The 17767-nt window shown below is 56.3% G+C and overlaps 2 protein-coding genes and 1 long non-coding RNA gene across 14 annotated transcripts; 2 read left to right on the forward strand and 1 right to left on the reverse strand.

Annotated features, from left to right (window-relative positions):
* The first annotated feature begins 52 nt into the window (after nt 1-52).
* Nucleotides 53-5429, forward strand: TWNK (twinkle mtDNA helicase). 3 transcript variants are annotated; one of them, XM_086379560.1, is made up of 6 exons: nt 53-1864; nt 2057-2297; nt 2433-2540; nt 2842-2983; nt 4176-4492; nt 5226-5429. In XM_086379560.1, exons 1-6 carry the CDS (start codon nt 625-627, stop codon nt 5284-5286), a joined length of 2109 nt encoding a protein of 702 aa, XP_086235686.1. In that variant the 5' UTR covers nt 53-624; the 3' UTR covers nt 5287-5429. The 3 variants fall into 3 exon arrangements, 2 of the variants coding, with proteins under 2 accessions (XP_086235686.1, XP_086235685.1); XR_015155894.1 differs by having other exon boundaries at nt 2433-2608; nt 4176-5429; XM_086379559.1 differs by having other exon boundaries at nt 4176-5429.
* Nucleotides 3822-8767, reverse strand: LOC147344189 (uncharacterized). The gene is made up of 2 exons (XR_015155895.1): nt 8616-8767; nt 3822-5388 (listed from the first exon to the last, which is right to left on the reverse strand). It is a non-coding gene; the product is annotated as an uncharacterized LOC147344189 (long non-coding RNA).
* Nucleotides 7852-17753, forward strand: LZTS2 (leucine zipper tumor suppressor 2). Of its 10 annotated transcripts, none has more exons than XM_086379563.1 (5): nt 7852-7921; nt 13107-13556; nt 14175-14837; nt 15371-15619; nt 16409-17753. In XM_086379563.1, exons 2-5 carry the CDS (start codon nt 13149-13151, stop codon nt 17090-17092), a joined length of 2004 nt encoding a protein of 667 aa, XP_086235689.1. In that variant the 5' UTR covers nt 7852-7921; nt 13107-13148; the 3' UTR covers nt 17093-17753. The 10 variants fall into 10 exon arrangements, with proteins under 10 accessions (XP_086235689.1, XP_086235693.1, XP_086235691.1 ...); XM_086379567.1 differs by having other exon boundaries at nt 14175-14822; XM_086379565.1 differs by having other exon boundaries at nt 7852-7911.
* Nucleotides 17754-17767: the final 14 nt, after the last annotated feature.

A 17767-nucleotide genomic window follows, 5' to 3' on the forward strand; every position in this document is an offset into this window, starting at 1 on the left:
AGGCTTCCGCTTCCGGGGACACTTGCAAGGCGGCAGTTTTGCTTCCGAAGTCACGGCTAGTGGCTCGCGTGTGACCCATGTTGCAGGCGACAGGGATTAGACGAGAGTGGTGACCCGGGGGCTGGGGTCAGGAGCGGCGGAGCTCCTAGCCGTGGAGCCGAGGAAGCCACCCGGCGGAGGCACGACGGGCGCTTCTCGGCGGGAGCGGCGGAGCGACACTGTAGTCGCCTGGAGTCCCCTTGAGAGGAGCGGTGGAGCGGTCCTTTAGGAGGGGGCCCAGAGGCGAGGGACCACGGAAGGGACACAGACAGCTGCAGAGATGAGGACGACGAAGAGGGGCAGTGGAGGGGCGGTAGTGGCGTGGAGATGATCGAGAGAAACCGCGTCAGGAAGGGGCAGAGCGGAAGGTGGCAAAGGTGAGGTAGCTGTGGAGGGACCGGCCAGAGGAACGCGGACGTGAAAACGTCCTCTGGCGTGGATGTGAGGTAGCAATGTAGAGGGGCTGAAGAGGATTCAGAGGGAGAAGAGAGCTGCGTGCAGGGTCCCTAAGGTATGACCTAGTAGTGAAGGCACCTGAACCAGGCTAAGGCATTTCAAGCAGTAACTTCCTCCTTTTGAGTAGGAATGTGGGTCCTCCTCCGAAGCGGGTACCCCCTCCGCATCCTGCTGCCCCTGCGTGGGGCGTGGATGGGACGGAGAGGCCTGCCCCGAAGCTTGGCCCCCGGCCCTCCTCGCAGACGGTACAGGAAGGAGGCTCTTCCCGCCTTGGAGGCACCAGTGCTGCCTGTAACCACAACTGAAATCCGCCAGTATTTGCGGGCCCGTGGGATCCCCTTCCAGGATGGACACAGCTGCCTGCGGGCACCGAGTCCCTTTGTGGGGGCCTCAAAGCTCAAGCACCAGACTGGTGCAGCTTCCTTCAGCCTCTTCATTGACAAGACCACTGGCCGCTTTCTCTGCATGACCACCCTAGCAGAGGGGAGCTGGGAAGACTTTCAGGCCAGCGTGGAGGGGCAAGGGGGTGGGGCCAGAGAAGGGGTCCTACTCAGTGAGGCCCCAGAAGCTGAGGACAGTGAGGAGGTCCGGAGGATCTGGGACCGAGCCATACCTCTCTGGGAGCTGCCTGAGTCGGAGGAAGCCCAGCTAGCTCGCATGATGTTTGGCCTCACCAAAGTGACAGATGACACACTTAAGCGTTTCAGCGTGCGCTATCTGCGGCCTGCTTGCAGGCTTGTCTTCCCTTGGTTCTCCCCTGGAGGTTTGGGATTGCGAGGCCTGAAGCTACTAGGGGCCGAAACCCAGGGCGATGGGGTGCAGTATATGGAGACCACCATTCCCCGGCCTGGTGCCTACCACAATCTGTTTGGGTTACCACTGATCAGTCGACGAGATGTTGAAGTGGTATTGACAAGTCGTGAGCTGGACAGTCTGGCCTTGAACCAGTCCACAGGGCTGCCCACTCTAGCCCTACCCCGAGGAACAGCCTGCTTACCCCCTGCCCTGCTTCCTTACCTCGAACAGTTCCGACGGGTTGTGCTCTGGCTGGGGAATGACCTTCGGTCCTGGGAAGCTGCCAAGTTGTTTGCCCGAAAACTGAACCCCAAACGATGCTCCTTGGTGCGGCCTGGGGACAAGCAGCCCTCTCCCCTGGAGGCTCTGAACCAAGGCTTAAATCTTTCTCGTATTCTGCGTACTGCCCTGCCCGCCTGGCACAAGTCTATCGTGTCTTTCCGGCAGCTTCGGGAGGAGGTGCTAGGAGAACTGTCAAACGTGGAGCAGGCAGCTGGTGTTCGCTGGAGCCGCTTCCCAGACCTCAATCGTCTTTTGAAGGGACATCGGAAGGGCGAGCTGACAGTGTTCACAGGTAACCCTTTGGAAACTTACTGCTTGGGTGGGTTTGGGGGCAGAGGATTAGATGACTAAAGCATGTGGGTTTGGGCCATAGTAAATGTTTAAGAGGAGCCTTCCCCTCCCAACTTTGAAGCTTCTTGTGGATCTTGGTTTCAAGGTTAGGGCTTTACTTCCTCACCCAGGTCTGTGTTCAACCCCTGTGCAGGGCCAACAGGCAGTGGAAAGACAACATTCATCAGTGAGTATGCCCTGGATTTGTGTACCCAAGGAGTGAACACACTGTGGGGTAGCTTTGAGATCAGCAACGTGAGACTAGCCCGTGTCATGCTGACACAGTTCGCTGTGGGACGACTGGAAGAGCAACTGGACAAATACGATGAGTGGGCTGACCGCTTTGAGGACTTGCCCCTCTATTTCATGACTTTTCATGGGCAACAGAGCATCAGGTGAGGTTTCCAGGCCTGGGGCTTTCAAAGAACAGGAGGGCAGGAGAACAGACTCCCAACAGAGTCTTCAGACTGCCGTGGTCTAGAGATTACTTGTAACTGACTCTTGAATTCATTGTCTCTTCCTCTTCCCAGGACTGTAATAGACACAATGCAACATGCAGTCTATGTTTACGACATTTGTCATGTGGTCATCGACAATCTGCAGTTCATGATGGGTCATGAGCAGCTGTCCACAGACAGGTGATATCCTCCTCTTGTCTAGCTGTAACCCGCTTAAACACACATCTTCTCAGGCAGCTGGCCTCTGGGTAAACACTGTACGCTTGTTTTCTGACATATGTGCAGGCACATACCTCTCTATATGTATTTCTGTCTTTATAGAGGTGTGCGGTATGACAGTGGTAAGTGTGGACAGGGATTTAAGTGTGAGTCCTTGGGTAAAGGGAAGTAGAGTGATGTTGTGGTAAGATGTGAACGTATCAGGAGTATGTGTTCATTCTTGTCCTTGTGTGTCTGATAACCTCTTTGCTCTGTTGGGCAGGATTGCAGCTCAAGACTACATTGTCGGGGCCTTTCGGAAGTTTGCAACAGACAGTAGCTGCCATGTAACACTGGTCATTCACCCCCGAAAAGAGGATGATGATAAAGAACTACAGACAGCATCCATTTTTGGCTCAGCCAAAGTAAGTGGACTTTAGAGGATCTCAAGCCATGGAGAGTAGAGGGGGCAGGTATGACCAGGGACAGCCCTCATTCAGCCTTAAATCATTTTGACTACCCATCTGAAACAGGCAGGAGGCAGCTGCCTCTGGAGTCATGACATGAAGAATATATGTGCTATGTATTCTGACAGTGCAGTGGTGAAGACTGTGCTTCCAATGCAAGGAGCGAGGGTTGGAGACCTGGTCAGGGAACTAAGATCCCACATGCCATGTAGCACAGCACAAAAAAAAGGAGACAGTGATTACAACTCAATATGATAATACTTGGGGCTTCCCTTGTGGCTCTGCTGGTAAAGAATCCGCCTGCAACGTGGGAGACCTGGGCTCAATCCCTAGGTTGGGCAGATGCCCTAGAGAAGGGAAAGGCTACCTACTCCAGTATTCTGGCCTGGAGAATTCCATGGACTGTATAGTCCATGGGGTGGCAAAGAGTCGGACATGACTGAGTGAGTTGCACTTTCATGATAATACTAAGAACTATGATAGGCAGCACAGGTATTTGGGGAGAAAAGCCATCTGAGTCAGCCTGGGACATCTGGGGAGACTTCTTAGAAGAGGTGTCAACAAAGGTTGGGTTGGGTTTTGGCTAACAATAGGTATGAAATAAGCAAGTAAGTGGGAGGGCCCTCTGGGCAGCAGGATCAGCCTAGCATCCTGGAGCTTCCATGGCACACTGAGTGAATGCCTACTACGTGCCAGGCCTGGGCTGGGCACAAGGAAGGCAGGGCAAGGAACGTAAACTATGTGCCATGATGAAACGGACATGGAACTGGGGGAAAGAATGACAGAAGTAGAAAGATGCTGGTGCCTTTCTTATTTATGGGGATCAAGAATGTTCTCTCCAGGGAAGTGAGACATTTAGACTGGGACCTAAATGTAAGGAGCTCAGGTTGAGTGAGGTGGCGATCCAAGGAGCCAGATGTGTTAGCAGCAGAGGGAACAGCATGTACACAATCTGGGACAGCAACAGGATTGTCAGGGAACTAAAATACTCAAGTGACCCCAGCATTTTGGTCAGTAGTTCGGAGAGCTTTGGTGACAGGGGAAGTACTTTTCCTTTCCACATTCTTGCTATTCCTGCACGCTCAGCCTTCCTTTACACTCCTCTGATATATCTTCTTGCTCCTTCTTCCTTCTGCCCCTTATCTCCCAGGCAAGCCAGGAAGCAGACAACGTTCTGATCCTGCAGGACAGGAAACTGGTAACTGGGCCAGGGAAACGGTATCTGCAGGTGTCCAAGAACCGCTTTGATGGAGATGTAGGTGTCTTCCCACTTGAATTCAACAAGAGTTCTCTCACCTTCTCCATACCACCAAAGAGCAAGGCCCGGCTCAAGAAGATCAAGGATGACAATGGACTAGTGGCCAAAAAGCCCTCTTCTGGCAAAAAGGGGGCTATGCCCCAGATCTCTGAGACTTGTTCCAACCAGGCCCGCAACCCCAACCAGCCAGACCTCTCCAAGCCTTCAAGGTGAAGACACTGCAGAGCTGGACACTGAAACAAGCCTAGCAGGACAGTCTGGGGTAGAGGCTGTCAGTCCTCTGCTAGGGCTGCCTCTGTCCTGTAGTTGGGAGCTATGGGCCCCTGTCTCAGTCTGAGGGGCCTAGCATAGGGAATGGTTTCATTGCGAGAGAATTCAATTTAGCAAATATTTGAGAACCTACTATGTGCTGGGCTTGGTTCTAGATTCTGGGAATACAGCACTGACAAGACAGATGAGGTCCCTGCTTCCATGGAACCTGTAACCTGGTAGAAGAGACAAGCAGTGTGCAAACACACAAAAAACATAGTTCTCAATAGTGAATATATGCTCTAAAGGAGAAAAATACAGTAATGTGATAGTGCTTACAGGCTAGTTTAGAGTAAGATTTGAAAAGGTATCTCTGAGCAGAGGACATTTGAGCTGGGACCTTTAAAGAACTAGGATTGAGCCATGTGAACATGTGGAGAAAGAGGAATCCAGGCAGAGGGAAAAGTAAATACAGAGGCCCTGAGGTGAGAACGAGCAAGGTGAGGTCAAAGCAGGGGGGTCAGGCTCCCTGAACCTGTAGGGGAATAGGGGAACTTCTTGCCAAAACTCCAGCCCAGGCTTTCAGAGCCAAGGGGTGACATGGTGGACACCAAACTCCTCTACCTGCCACTCTGAAGCCTCCCCTGAAGTGGTGCTTACTACCATCTGATCTAGGTGCTTCACCCTTGTATATAACACCAGGGCTAGCTACAAAGGTGGAAGCCTGGAAGAGAGCCATGGAAGGGCACTGTGAGCCCAGAGTGCCTGCCACCTGGACACTCATTCCATGGTATGCTGCTTCGGACTGCTGGAGTGGATGCAATCATGACTTTTTGTAGAGGCTTTTCCAGTTTTACTGAAAAAAAGAAAAAAATATATATATTTTTTTCCATTGCCTTTGTTACTCTGCTTTTTCTTATTTGACCACCAGGTGTCTCCCTAGTCTTTAACTGGATTTTCCTTGAACTGAATTTACCTCTCACTTTTTGAATTGGGAGTGGATAAGCCCCCTCCCCAACTCCATCTGAGCTGTGTGCTCCCAAGAAAGCAGGATTTGCGTGCATGCACAACCTTATACCTCTTCATGTCCTAGGGAAGACAGGATGGTGCTTCTTTATCCCTGTCTTCCCTGAGGATCTCCATGTGATCCCTGGCAGAGGTGTGGGTCACTGGGCCCCATGCCTAAGACCTTTCCTGACCAGCTGTCCCTCTGTGACATGAGTCACTCAGGGCCTCGCTCATTGTGGATTCAGGCTCAGCGTATTCTTATCTGCTCCCCACCCACTTCCATTTCCCTCTCCTTGTACCCTCTCCGGGTTTCTCTTATGTTAGTGTGTGTTAGAACTCGGTCTCTTGTTTAAAAATGCAGAACCTAGGCCCTACTCTTCCCCCATTCCTGACACACAGGCATTTCTGATTCTGGAGGTTGCAGGACTCCTTGTTTTTAAGAAACTCTGAAGGAGATCATAAAATAAAAATAACTTATGCAGAAAGAGACCATGTCAGAAATATTGGTAAATGATAACACTTTCCCATGTCACTTCCTCTGATATTCTAAAGTCTGTTTCCCTTTAGATTTGCCTGCAAGAGTAGTGAGAATGAAAGATGTTCTAAGGGGGCTGGGGAGAAGCCTTTTGTTAAGGAGGGTATTTGAGGTGGGGCGGTGGGGGAGGGGGGTGTCCTGCTTCCTGGAAGCAAGGCTGCTTTATCAAGCATTCCCTGTCAACCTAAGAGGGAGGTCTGGAACCCTGCGGAATGGTTTGGGGTCTCTGGTCTGTTGTGTGTGAGAACTGTGACTACAATTGTTTCCTGAAACAGACCCTGGAACAAAGCTGTTCTCTGGGGGGAGGGAAGGGGGACCTCCTCCAGGGCCTCCCTTCTTGGGGGTCTCTCCCAGACTGGCTGGAGCCAGCCCTCCTAATCCTGCAGTAATCATTACCAGCCGCTGGCTGGTCTAGGCCTCATCCAGGGTCTATAACGTTGAACGTCAGCCATGCCTTCCAGATGCACACTACCAGGTCAATCCTACCTATAAGGATGTGGGTTCCACATTCTGGTCTTCTGTGCTCAGGAAATCTTTCAGGGATTTCCAATAGGAGACTTTTCTGAGGTCTATGAATTGGGGATAGGGGGATAGATACACACTTGCCTGTCTTGCCCCACCCTCCTAGCAGACAGCCCACACAGCAAACCAGAATGGTAGGGGGGAGGGGAAGCTAATGATCCCCCAGCCCCACCCCTACACACACACACATTCCATTACACACCTGTCTTAAACCCCTCACGTGAAAATTAGCCCAAAGTATTTCAGGAGCCCCTGGAGCCCAAAAAGTAGCAGTTAATCCCTGGGTCCTATGTATGGTCCCTAGGAGTCACTGTTTCTGTACCCCGCCAAAGTGGATTGAGGCGAATTGCCTGGGCTAGAACCAGTACTCAGCCTGTGCCCAACTGGAATCTTCCTGAGAGCTGAGGCACAGCCTGGCCCAGTAGAGTCCAACTGGATCTGCAGCCTTGTCCTCAGATTCACTAACCCACTTGGCTGTAAGGGGGCAGCTTTGGTCCTCCATCCCTTCACTGGGGATGGGTCTCAGAAGAGACTCAACTCAAAGGGCTCCTGCTGCCCAAGTACTCAGGCTGCAGATATGACCCAGATACCTGTAGACATCACCATCTGCCCTCCCACAGGCCACCTTGGGTGCCATGGAGGGAGGGACCCTTTGGTGCAATACAGGTCAACTTCCTGTTTGTGCCTGTGGGTGGAACTTTATAAGTCTAAGAGAAGCCTGACCACACTCTGGGGGGGGGGGGGCCAGAACTGACAAGCCTGCTCACCGGGCAGACACCTACTCCAGGGGAGGGGGAAGTGTTGGTTCTGCTTGAGCAGCCCCAACCTCAGAGGTGTGTGTGAGGAAGGGCTGGGTCTGTTTTGGTGAAATCCGAGCCTTCTTAGTCTGCTTCCCAGGGGTTTTCCCTGTGTCTGGGGAGTGGGCTGAGAGTGGACCAGGCTGGGCTCCCTACAGACCAGAGGATGGTGGCAGGAAAGCCCTATAGCCAACTTGGTTAGGGCAGCCAGGTAGCTTAGCTTAGCTGTGGCGCCACTGGCCCCTTCCTAGATCAAAAGCCGGTTCCAGAAGCTGCGAAGTCAGAAGTCCGAGGGGCAGTCTTGGGCCACCATCGCGACACTACTTGGCAGGGTACCAGATCTGCTGCTGAGGGGGTGCTGGGCAGACCACTCCCCTGCCTTGGTCGGGGGCGCGGCCTCAGCCGCCCCGCCCCCTCCACCAAGCCCGGGCGAGCGCGCTGGGGAGCCGGCGGATCTGCGGCCAGGACGTGCCGGCCCTGGGTCAGGAGCCCGGCGGGAGCTGGAACGGCGGTTCAGGTAGCGCTGGGTGAGTGAGTGGGGGCGCCGCGGCGGTGTAGGAACTCTCGCCTCCTGCACACCCCCGCCCCGGAGTGAACTTTCCCGATCCCGGGAAGCGGGGGATTGGGGTGAAGAGACAGGCCCCGCAGTCCAGGGGCCGCGGGCGAAGAGTCTGAACAGGGAACCTACACGAAAACTCACACCGACGGGCGCACACACGCGTGTACATAGACCCACGCGCGTACTGGAGACACCCGAAAACACGTGCACTGCGGGGCGGACGCGCCTAGTGAGTTTCGCTTGCTGTCGGCGGATGAGCGCGGCTGGCCCGCGCGGACCCCCAGCGGGCAGTGTGTGCTGCCGTCGCGTACTTGACGAGGGTGGGAGAAAAGGGCCTCCCAGTGACCGCGGACGGGGGCGGGCCAGATGGGACGCCTCCGGAGGTTCCGGCTTCCCTGCTGCCCGCAGGTGAAGACTAAGACGTAAACAGGCGTTGAGCACGTGATCGCTTCGCAGACCCGTGGGCTGTACGGGGGGAGCCTCGCGGCGGGAACCTCCCTCCCCAGTACTAAGCGAGTTTGAAAGATACCTTGCCGGGCTGTATTCCATTCTCCACCTGGAGGGGATAAGCCCTTCCCCAGGAATGGGAGCACAGCGCCCCCTGGAGTTGGCGTAGCGCAGGAGGACAAGAGACTGTTGGGCTGGTTACCTGGGCTCCTCACCTTCCTTCCCCGGAACATGTTGCCCCCATTCCTGAAGATACCCGAGGGGAGCGCAATTCTGGCAGTGTACAGCAGCCTCCTCCGGGACCTCCAGCCCCGGGGAGCAGCTGCGCGAGCGCCTGTGGGTCCCCTTTCTTACTACACTCCTCCTTGCGGAACTGGGAGCTCCTCCCCTCAAAGTAGGAGCAGAAAGCCCACTCATGCAAGAGTAGGAGTCCCCCTTCCCCAGAGAATGCATGACCATACACATCCTCTCTATACCAGAGTGGGCCTATCTCCCTCTGATAGAAGGGAGCACGGCCCCCTCCCCTCAGCGAATGAGAGTGGGCAGCGGCCCTCGGCCTCCTTCTCCCCCCCTACCCCTCACCGCCCCCCCCCCCTACACACACGCTGAGCCCAGCTGCTGCCTGAGCTTCTGGGCAGGCTGCCAGAAAGGGGAGGAGGCTCCTGGTGCCCCAGGAGGCTGGGATCAGGGCAAGGCCAGAAGAGGGGGTCTCTATGGGGGTGGGGCTCAGTGTGTATTTGTGAGGCAAGAGGGTCTAGGGTGAGCCTGAGGGTGGCTGGGCTATGTTTCCCTTTCCAGGGAAAAAGAAAGAAAACAACTCTTTCCATGGAGCTAAAAATAGAACTGAGAGCGGGCCAGGCTTTGGCCTGGAAGGGTGGGGGGGCGGGGGGAATGCTCCTTCCTGGGGCAGAGGAGCTCTGGCAGGCCTTAGTTCTGGGGGGCGGGGTTAGGGGGCAGGAGGCTGTGCTTGCCCAGGGATGCGGGCGTCAGCTGACCTGGTTAGGTCACAGAGACCCCTATGGGAGTCTGTGTGATAAAATGTTTGTGAAATACGACGTGTATGTTTAAGAAGTTGTCTTTGTGACTGTGAAAAAGACTGTCATAGTGTGAAAAATGCTTGGGAGACAAGTATAGTCAAGATTGTGACTGGGTACAAAGGAACTTAAGCTGTGAAAGCTTGTGCACAACTAGCCGTGATACCGAGTGTATCTCTGTGAGTTGGCCTGATTATGGCAAGAAGGGACATGGAACCTTCTGATGGACCAGACAGACTGAGTGATTGTGTCTGAGACTGAGTGTGGGAAAGGTCGTGTGGGTGTTTAGATTGTGTTGTTTGCCAGAGGGTGAGAGTATCCCTGACCCTGAGAAGACTGGAACGTTGTCTGCTGTGAGGCTGGCGTAAGCTTGGCCTGTAGGTTTGGACCAGCTCACCCACTGGGGTGACTTTTGGGGGCCAGGGGACGTCTCTCTCTGAGCATTGACCTCTTAGCAAAGGAAGGTTTGGAGCAAAGGAGCCTGAAGGAAGGTTGGAGAGCAAAAAACCGCGCTCGAGGAAGGCCTGGGCTCTCCGGAGAGGGAGTACTGCACTGGGGAGACAAGGTTGGGGGTAGCTGGGTGTGTTCTCCGAACGGGCCGCCAGGTGGCGCCGCCTCCGCAAATCCTAGTGTGCCTTCTGCAAGCCGCTGGGGGTGGGGCAAGCACCCACCAAGCGTCGGCCCCTGACTTGTTCCGGGACGCAGGGCCCAGAGTTGGGGGTTAGGTTACCCCCAACCTCCCTCTCTGTACTCTGAAGCCGGAGAGTGTGCCTAGGGGTGAGGCATCGACTAGAGGAGCGGAGGGGGAAGGGCGGCTGCCGCGGCGCCTGTCCCTTTGTGCTCGAACAATGACCAGCTGCTGCTGGCCCCGGGGCCCAAGTAAGGGTAGAGGGTGACCCGCCGCCGCCTAGTCTTGAGCCGACCGAGCCCCAGACACACAGCCATCGCGCCTCGGAGGGAGGGAATCTGAGCCCCGCTACGTCGCTCCAGCGTGCGCCCCGCCGGACACGCGTGACGCCGGGTGCCTGCGCGTGTCCGCGCCCCGGGGGCGGGGTCACCCCTCGGACCCTCCCCCGCGCTGCACCGCCCACTTGGGCCGGGCGGGGGCCAGGCCGGGCCGGGGGCGCCGCGGAGGCGGGGCCGGGTCGTACCGGGCCGCTCCGAGTGGCCGCGCGCGGCAGGCTGGAGCCGGGCGGCGCGCCTGTGGAGCGCTGGGGGCGGCCCGGGGCTGAGCATGGAGCGGCGCGGTGGAGGTGAGGGGGGGCCGGGGCTGGGAGGCGACCTGGGGGCGCCCCCAACTTCTGCGCGGCGGAGGTCCCGTGGGGAGGCGGCATTCCACAGCTGCCCCCACTTTCTGGAAGAGGCGGAAGGAGGGGGGTGAACTCCGGAGGGCGGATTGGGGGCTCCGGCTTCCTGTCTCGTAATGGAAACTCGTGATCTCAGACTTGATCCCGCTGGATGGTCCTGGAGTTTGGTGAGGGGGAGACTTTCCCGAACTCTTCTGCCCCCAAAACAGGTCTGTGGGAAACTCGGACCTCGGCCAGACCTCCCTCGGGCCCCGGCTGCATCCAGCCCTCAACCGCCCCCGGCCCACCGAGCAGGGCAGTGTGTGCTGTACTGGAGCGGTTTCTCAAGGATGTTGGGGAGTGCGAGGGGTTCCCTTCCCACAGCCACAAACGCATTTCTCAAAATGGAGCCTCCACTTGCCCCTCCTTTTCTCTCGGGCTCCAAGAGCGGGAGCCAGGCTGGCTGGGCCTGGCTTTCCAGGCGCCTGGCTTTGGCTCCGTGGGTGTCTGGCGCTCAGGGCCCAGCTCAGCGTCTCTTGGTTTAGCGGCCCCTGGCTTCGCGGGGACCCCGGCTCACTGGGTCCGCCTGGCCCTGGAGCCGCTCTTCGTCTTTGTCTTCCGTCCTTTGGGCCCCTGTCTGAATCTCTCTGTCTCCTCCCCTCAGTTTCCACTTTCTCTGTGCTCACTGAAGTGGGGAAACACACCGAGATGCCAGCCTTCTTGGCGCCTTAGGGGAAGCCCCTTCCCGGCGGTTTCCTGCATGCCCTGGATGGTCTGGGAGAGGGCAGAGGAGGGGGTGTTCTATCGGCTTTGCTCAGGACTGGCACTTGTGGGGTGGACTCAATCCCCACCCCTGCTCCGAGGGCACCAGTCACCCCCACCCCTGGCTCCCAGCTCCTCCTCCCTCAGTCTGGACACCTCCAGATCTTTTGACTTGAGCGGGGAAGTGGGGGAGGGTGGACTTAATGGAACACAAGCAAGAATGAAGGAGAGCAGATCAAGCAAAGATAATGTGTCTCTCCTCTCCACACACTCCAGTGAGTGACAAAAACCGGGCTCCCACTCACCCATTTGGCCCTGCGTGCCACCCAGACTCTCACCCTCTCACATACACACACAACACTCTTTACACACTTGTGCACTATTTCCCATTCACACACTTGTGTCGGATACAGAAACTCATGTATATATGAATGGACATCAAACCATTCTCTGACATAGTCACACTCATACATCAAAGATTCACTGATGTATGCATTTATAATTTTCACATACTTTCTGAGAGAGCTGCACAGATTTTTGTAAGGTATGCCCATATGATTTCATGTATACATGCATGTATATATCTGAATGTATTGATATATCTATCCAAGCATACGTGTACTCACATACACTCATGTTTTCACACACAGTGCTCATGTTCTTGTGCACAGTTTCACACGCACAAATAAGTAAAATGCATACACTCCTACTCCTACGCAGTTCTCTGTCCACTTCTTGGCCCCCGCTCTGCATGATGACTTCAGCAGATGCCTGAGCCCTGGTCTTCATCCTCAGGACTAGGGAGGGAGTTCCGGGTGGAGGCTTGCTATCCCCTTCCAGGAAGGAGCAGGGCCTGGGGAGGTGGAGCCCTCTTCCCTGGAGCAGCTGCCAGAGGTGATGGTAGAGCCTCTATTCTCATCCCTTTGGAGTTACTCTGGGGAATGTCAAAAGCTAAAAGGTTTCATAGAGGTTGGCAGTGGGCCTGTAGAGGCTTCTTTAGGCCTGACTGATTGGGTGCTGTGAAGCTAGGAATTGTCATGGAAATAGGCATGAGCCTGCATCCACCTCTGGGAGGCAGGAGACCCCAGAGGGCACCTGTGGGCTTCCTAAGAGCTCTGGTTCTTGTTTGACCAGCTCCACCCTTGCCGCCTCTCTGTCTGGGAGAAACTGAGGCCCAGCTGGGTGAGGCTGGGCACTGCCTGGCCTTAGCTCTTTGTTCCCTAATTACCATTTGAGTTGCTGCTGCACCCCTGAGTTTGCCCAGACTGCATCTAATGAGTCCACCTGTCCCAGGGAAACAGGGACCAGTGCCAGGAGCTGGTACAGAGGGCTCCCTCCCTGATTCCTGGCCTCTGTGGGACCCCCATCCCCTCATCATCCCTACTTGATAGATTCTGTTCTCAGCCCTATTCAGACCAGAATTGGGCAGTGGTCTGGAGCCCGGGGAGGATGGAAGTTCTTGCCAAGATGCAAGAGGGGGTGTGTTAGGGGGAGGATATCAGTGTTTTTCACTGATGTTGGGTGGACTGTTTGACCTGAGACTAAGGACCAGGAGGGACTCAGGACTTCATACAGGGAGGGAGCTCAAGATGGAGAGACTCTGATGCCACTTCCCTGCTCACAGGTTTCCCTGGAGGCCCTTGGCCAGGCCTGAGCCTCTGCTGCCATGGCCATTGTGCAGACACTGCCAGTGCCCCTGGAACCCGCTCCTGAGGCCGCTACTGCCCAACAAGCTCCAGCCATGGGCAGCGTGAGCAGCCTCATCTCAGGCCGGCCCTGCCCTGGGGGGCCGGCTCCTCCTCGCCACCATGGTCCCCCTGGACCCACCTTCTTCCGCCAGCAGGATGGGCTGCTGCGGGGTGGCTACGAGGCACAGGAGCCACTGTGCCCAGCTGTGCCCCCCAGGAAGGCTGTCCCTGGTACCAACTTTACCTACATCAACGAGGACTTCCGGACAGAGTCACCCCCCAGCCCAAGCAGTGACCTTGAAGATGCCCGAGAGCAGCGGGCACGCAATGCCCACCTCCGTGGTCCCCCACCAAAGCTCATCCCTGTCTCTGGAAAGCTAGAGAAGGTGAGGACCAGCCCTTCCTTTGAGGGTCTGGGTGGAACCAGAGGTCCCCTGGAGAAGCTGAAATTTGGAGATCTATTTATAGGAAGGAGTATGGGCTCCAGATTCACCAGACTTGGGTTCTCACCCCAGCTCTACCTCACTCAGGGAAGTCATTTAACCTTTCTGAGCCTCAGCTTCTGTGTTTGTAAAATGGAGGTAACAGGTCAACTCTCATAGGATTGTTGTGAGAATTAAATCTAATAATATGTGTAAAGTGTTTAGCCTAGTACCTGGCACATAATAGGTACTCAATAAATGTTAGCTTCTTAGAAATACTGTTTTATATAGCTGCTGTGTGTTTGCATTGGAGCAAGGCCTGTAACTCCCTCAGCCTCCATTTCCTCATCTATGTATGCAATACTGATAATATTTTGCTTGCATGGATTTTGTAATGACCTGAGAAGTACATTTTAAGTTGCCTGACGTAAGTAAAGCTGACACAGGAGGCCCTCAGCCAGTGGTAGCAATTGTTATTACTATATGGGGATTGGGGGCCCCAGATGGGAGGGCAGGGAGTGTGATAAGGGCTTTGAGAGATTGGGCGGCTCATCCCTATTGTCAAATGGCACCTCATTTCAGAACATGGAGAAAATTGTGATCCGCCCAACAGCCTTCAAGCCAGTGCTGCCCAAACCTCGAGGGGTACCATCCCTACCTAGCTTCCTGGGTCCTCGGGCCACCGGACCGTCGGGGAGCCAAGGCAGCCTAACGCAGCTGTTTGGGGGCCCGGCCTCCTCCTCCTCTTCCTCCTCCTCCTCGGCTGCTGACAAACCCCTGATACTGAGTGGCTGGGCCAGCGGCTGCCCATCGGGGACTCTGTCTGACTCCGGCCGAAATTCATTGTCCAGCTTGCCCACTTACAGCACCGGGGGTGCCGAGCCGGCTACCAACTCCCCAGGCGGGCACCTGCCCTCCCACGGCCCTGGGCGGGGTGCCCTGCCGGGGCCAGCCCGAGGAGCCCCCACCGGGCCCTCCCACTCAGACAGCGGCCGATCTTCTTCCAGCAAGAGCACAGGCTCCCTGGGTGGTCGCATGGCTGGGGGGCTCTTGGGCAGCGGTCCCCGGGCCTCCCCTGACAGCAGCTCTTGTGGGGAACGCTCCCCACCACCGCCCCCACCCCCTCCACCCCCTTCGGACGAGGCCCTGCTGCACTGTGTCCTGGAAGGAAAGCTCCGAGACCGGGAGGCAGAGCTGCAGCAGCTGCGGGACAGTCTGGACGAGAGTGAGGTGACCATGTGCCAGGTGTGGTCAGTGGCAGTGATGGGGGTGGCATGGCAGGACATCCACAGGTGCTGGGCATACAAGACGCATTTCTGTCTGCTAAGAGGCAGGTGTTGGGCTGGTGACCCCCATCCCCACCCAGCTGTCTGGCTTAAACTGTAGAGTGGTTGACACGGCACCACCATATACTGTCTTTCAGCCTTGATTGAGCACGTTACTCAGTTGTACTGAGCCTCAGTTTACTCACCATAAATGGGGATATTCCTGGCCTGAGGGTTATCATTGAGGATTAAGCAGGGTGAAGGGTGTAAAGTGCTTAGATCAATGCCTGGCACCTGGGAAGTGCCACACACATGCTTGCTATTGTTGTTGTCTTTCTTTTCATAAAAGTAGTTGTTACTGTTGGTATCCTAATTATTGTCACTGTTGAATCCATCTTCCCTGAGCCCAGGACAGTGGGCCACCAGGGCAGTTGGTGACTGGGGCGCTGGGGGTGGCCAGGGTTCGAGGTGTGGGGAAGCCTCCAGGACCCAGGCCTGCCCTCTCGCCCACAGGTGTACGAGGAGCGGCAGCGGCACTGGCCCCGTGAGCGAGAGGCTCTGCGAGAGGATGGCGTGGCCCGGGCCCAGCGGGCCCAACAGCTGCTGCAGCTTCAGGTGTTCCAGCTGCAGCAGGAGAAGCGGCAGCTACAGGACGACTTTGCGCAGCTGCTGCAGGAACGTGAGCAGCTGGAGCGGCGCTGCGCGGCCTTCGAGCGGGAACAACGGGAGCTCGGGCCACGGCTAGAGGAGACCAAGTGGGAGGTGAGCTGTACCAGGAGGGGCAGGGAGCAGGGCCTTCAGTGAAGGGTAAGCCTTGAAAGGAGGGGCCCAGCCACATCCCCTCACCTGCCATCCCCAGAGGGCCTCTCCTTCCTCACCTTTGTGAGATGAGGCTCCCCCCTCTGACCTCCCTTTCTGGGTATGGGTCTCCTTGGGGGCCTTCACATTTGGTCTCCTCATGGCTCTGCTCTAAGTGCTCAGGTAGCTAGTGACATTCCCATCCACTGCCTTCCCACCAATAGTAAGAATGAGAATGTAGTGCTTACTCCTTGACAGGTACTGCTACTCAAGCAAGTAACATAGAGTATCATCTAATCCTTGTAATAACCCTGTGAGTTGGGTGCTGTTCACACCCTCATTTCATCGGTGAGGAAAATGAGACCCAGAAGGGATGGAGCCTGAGATCACACTCCACACACAGTGGCGGAGCTGAGATCTGAACCCAGGCAGTCTGGCTCCAGTGTCTATGCTTTTCATCAAGATACTGTAGTGCCTCCCAACTGGAAATGCAGGCACTGCCCTTTGCTGCTTCCACTCCTGCCAAACCTGCATGAAGCTGCTGCTTCATGATGGTTTAAAGACCCCAGCTTTGAAACCAGAAGATCTGGGTCTATATTCCACCTTAGCCAATGAATAGCTGCCTCAGTGTCTTCATCTGTAAAATAGGTACAGTGATCATACTGCCTCTCCCCAAATGCCCAGCTTGATGTCAGGGCCTGGCCACCTGGGAGAACCTTCTCACCGTCTTTTCCAACTGTCTCCTACCCCTAGGTGTGCCAGAAGTCAGGTGAGATCTCCCTGCTGAAGCAGCAACTGAAGGAATCTCAGTCAGAGCTGGTACAGAAGGGCAGCGAGCTGGTGGCCCTGCGCGTGGCACTGCGGGAGGCCCGGGCAGCGCTTCGGGTCAGTGAGGGCCGGGCACGGGGCCTCCAGGAGGCGGCCCGGACACGGGAGCTGGAGCTGGAGGCCTGTTCCCAGGAGCTGCAGCGGCACCGTCAAGAGGCTGAGCGGCTGCGGGAGAAAGCTGGGCAGTTGGACAGTGAGGCTGCCGGACTCCGGGAACCCCCTGTGCCACCTGCCACTGCTGACCCATTCCTCCTGGCAGAGAGTGATGAGGCCAAGGCACAGCGGGCCGCCGCCGGGGTCGGGGGCAGCCTGCGGGCCCAGGTGGAGCGGCTCCGGGCGGAGCTACAGCGGGAGCGGCGGCGAGGTGAGGAGCAGCGGGACAGCTTCGAGGGGGAGCGGCTGGCCTGGCAGGCAGAGAAGGAGCAGGTGATCCGCTACCAGAAGCAGCTGCAGCACAACTACATCCAGATGTACCGACGTAACCGGCAGCTGGAGCAGGAGCTGCAGCAGCTCAGTCTGGAGCTGGAGGCCCGGGAACTCGCGGACCTGGGCCTGGCGGAGCCAGCACCCTGCATCTGCCTGGAGGAGATCACTGCCACCGAAATCTAGGGCCTTAGCACCCCCTTCTGCACGGAGGTCTCCTGAAAGCAGGCAGTAGCCTCAGATCCACTGAGGGCCTCAAAGTCTGAGGGCCCAAGGGCCTTAGTCCCTGGGATACAGGTCTCTGGGCCTCTGCCAAGGACTCAAGGCTGCCCGATGACTTGGATCAGATTCCCTGAAGGTTCCTGTGTTCACTGTCACCCAAAGGCTCCTACTCACTCGACCTATTTCATTCACTCCCCAAATACTGCCATTGCTACTTTGCCAACCCCACACACCCCCAGCGCTCCCAGCCCACTCAGCCAGGGGTCTCGGAAAAGGAAGGGGCTCCCTCATCTCCACGTTCTCCCCACCATCCCAAAGCCAGAGCGAGCCAGATAGCGCCAGCTGCTCCAGATGTGCCTGCCCCCCAACCCTGCCCATTTTGGGGGACAGGGCTGGGACTGGGGTCTGATCTCCAGGTCCCAGCTCTGCACCCCCTCTCCTGGGGAGAGGGGGCTGTAGTCAGACCAAAGGAAGAACTCAGAAATGTTTATTTGTGTTTGTGACCAAGTGGCCCCTCCCCACACCCAGGTTTTTGGCCTCGTTTTTCACTTGTATATTTTTCACATTGTAAATTTCTTGTACAAACCCAAAGAAAAAAATTAAAAATTTTTTGTTTTTAAAAAAAGATGAGTGTGGTGG

The sequence above is a fragment of the Bos grunniens genome, chromosome 26 (assembly GCF_055505025.1).
Source record: "Bos grunniens cultivar Pamir isolate PY7600 chromosome 26, Bosgru_T2T1.0, whole genome shotgun sequence".
NCBI lineage: Eukaryota > Metazoa > Chordata > Mammalia > Artiodactyla > Bovidae > Bos > Bos grunniens.

What these genes read in the sequence shown, in the direction of transcription:
- TWNK (XM_086379560.1), top strand. Translation starts at nt 625, where the DNA reads ATGTGGGTCCTCCTCCGAAGCGGGTACCCCCTCCGCATCCTGCTGCCC. An exon ending in GAGCAGCTGTCCACAGACAG is followed by an intron (nt 2,541 to 2,841) that starts GTGATATCCTCC and finishes TCTGTTGGGCAG; the next exon opens with GATTGCAGCTCAAGACTACA. An exon ending in CCATTTTTGGCTCAGCCAAA is followed by an intron (nt 2,984 to 4,175) that starts GTAAGTGGACTT and finishes CTTATCTCCCAG; the next exon opens with GCAAGCCAGGAAGCAGACAA.
- LZTS2 (XM_086379563.1), top strand. Translation starts at nt 13,149, where the DNA reads ATGGCCATTGTGCAGACACTGCCAGTGCCCCTGGAACCCGCTCCTGAG. An exon ending in TCTCTGGAAAGCTAGAGAAG is followed by an intron (nt 13,557 to 14,174) that starts GTGAGGACCAGC and finishes ACCTCATTTCAG; the next exon opens with AACATGGAGAAAATTGTGAT. An exon ending in TAGAGGAGACCAAGTGGGAG is followed by an intron (nt 15,620 to 16,408) that starts GTGAGCTGTACC and finishes TCCTACCCCTAG; the next exon opens with GTGTGCCAGAAGTCAGGTGA.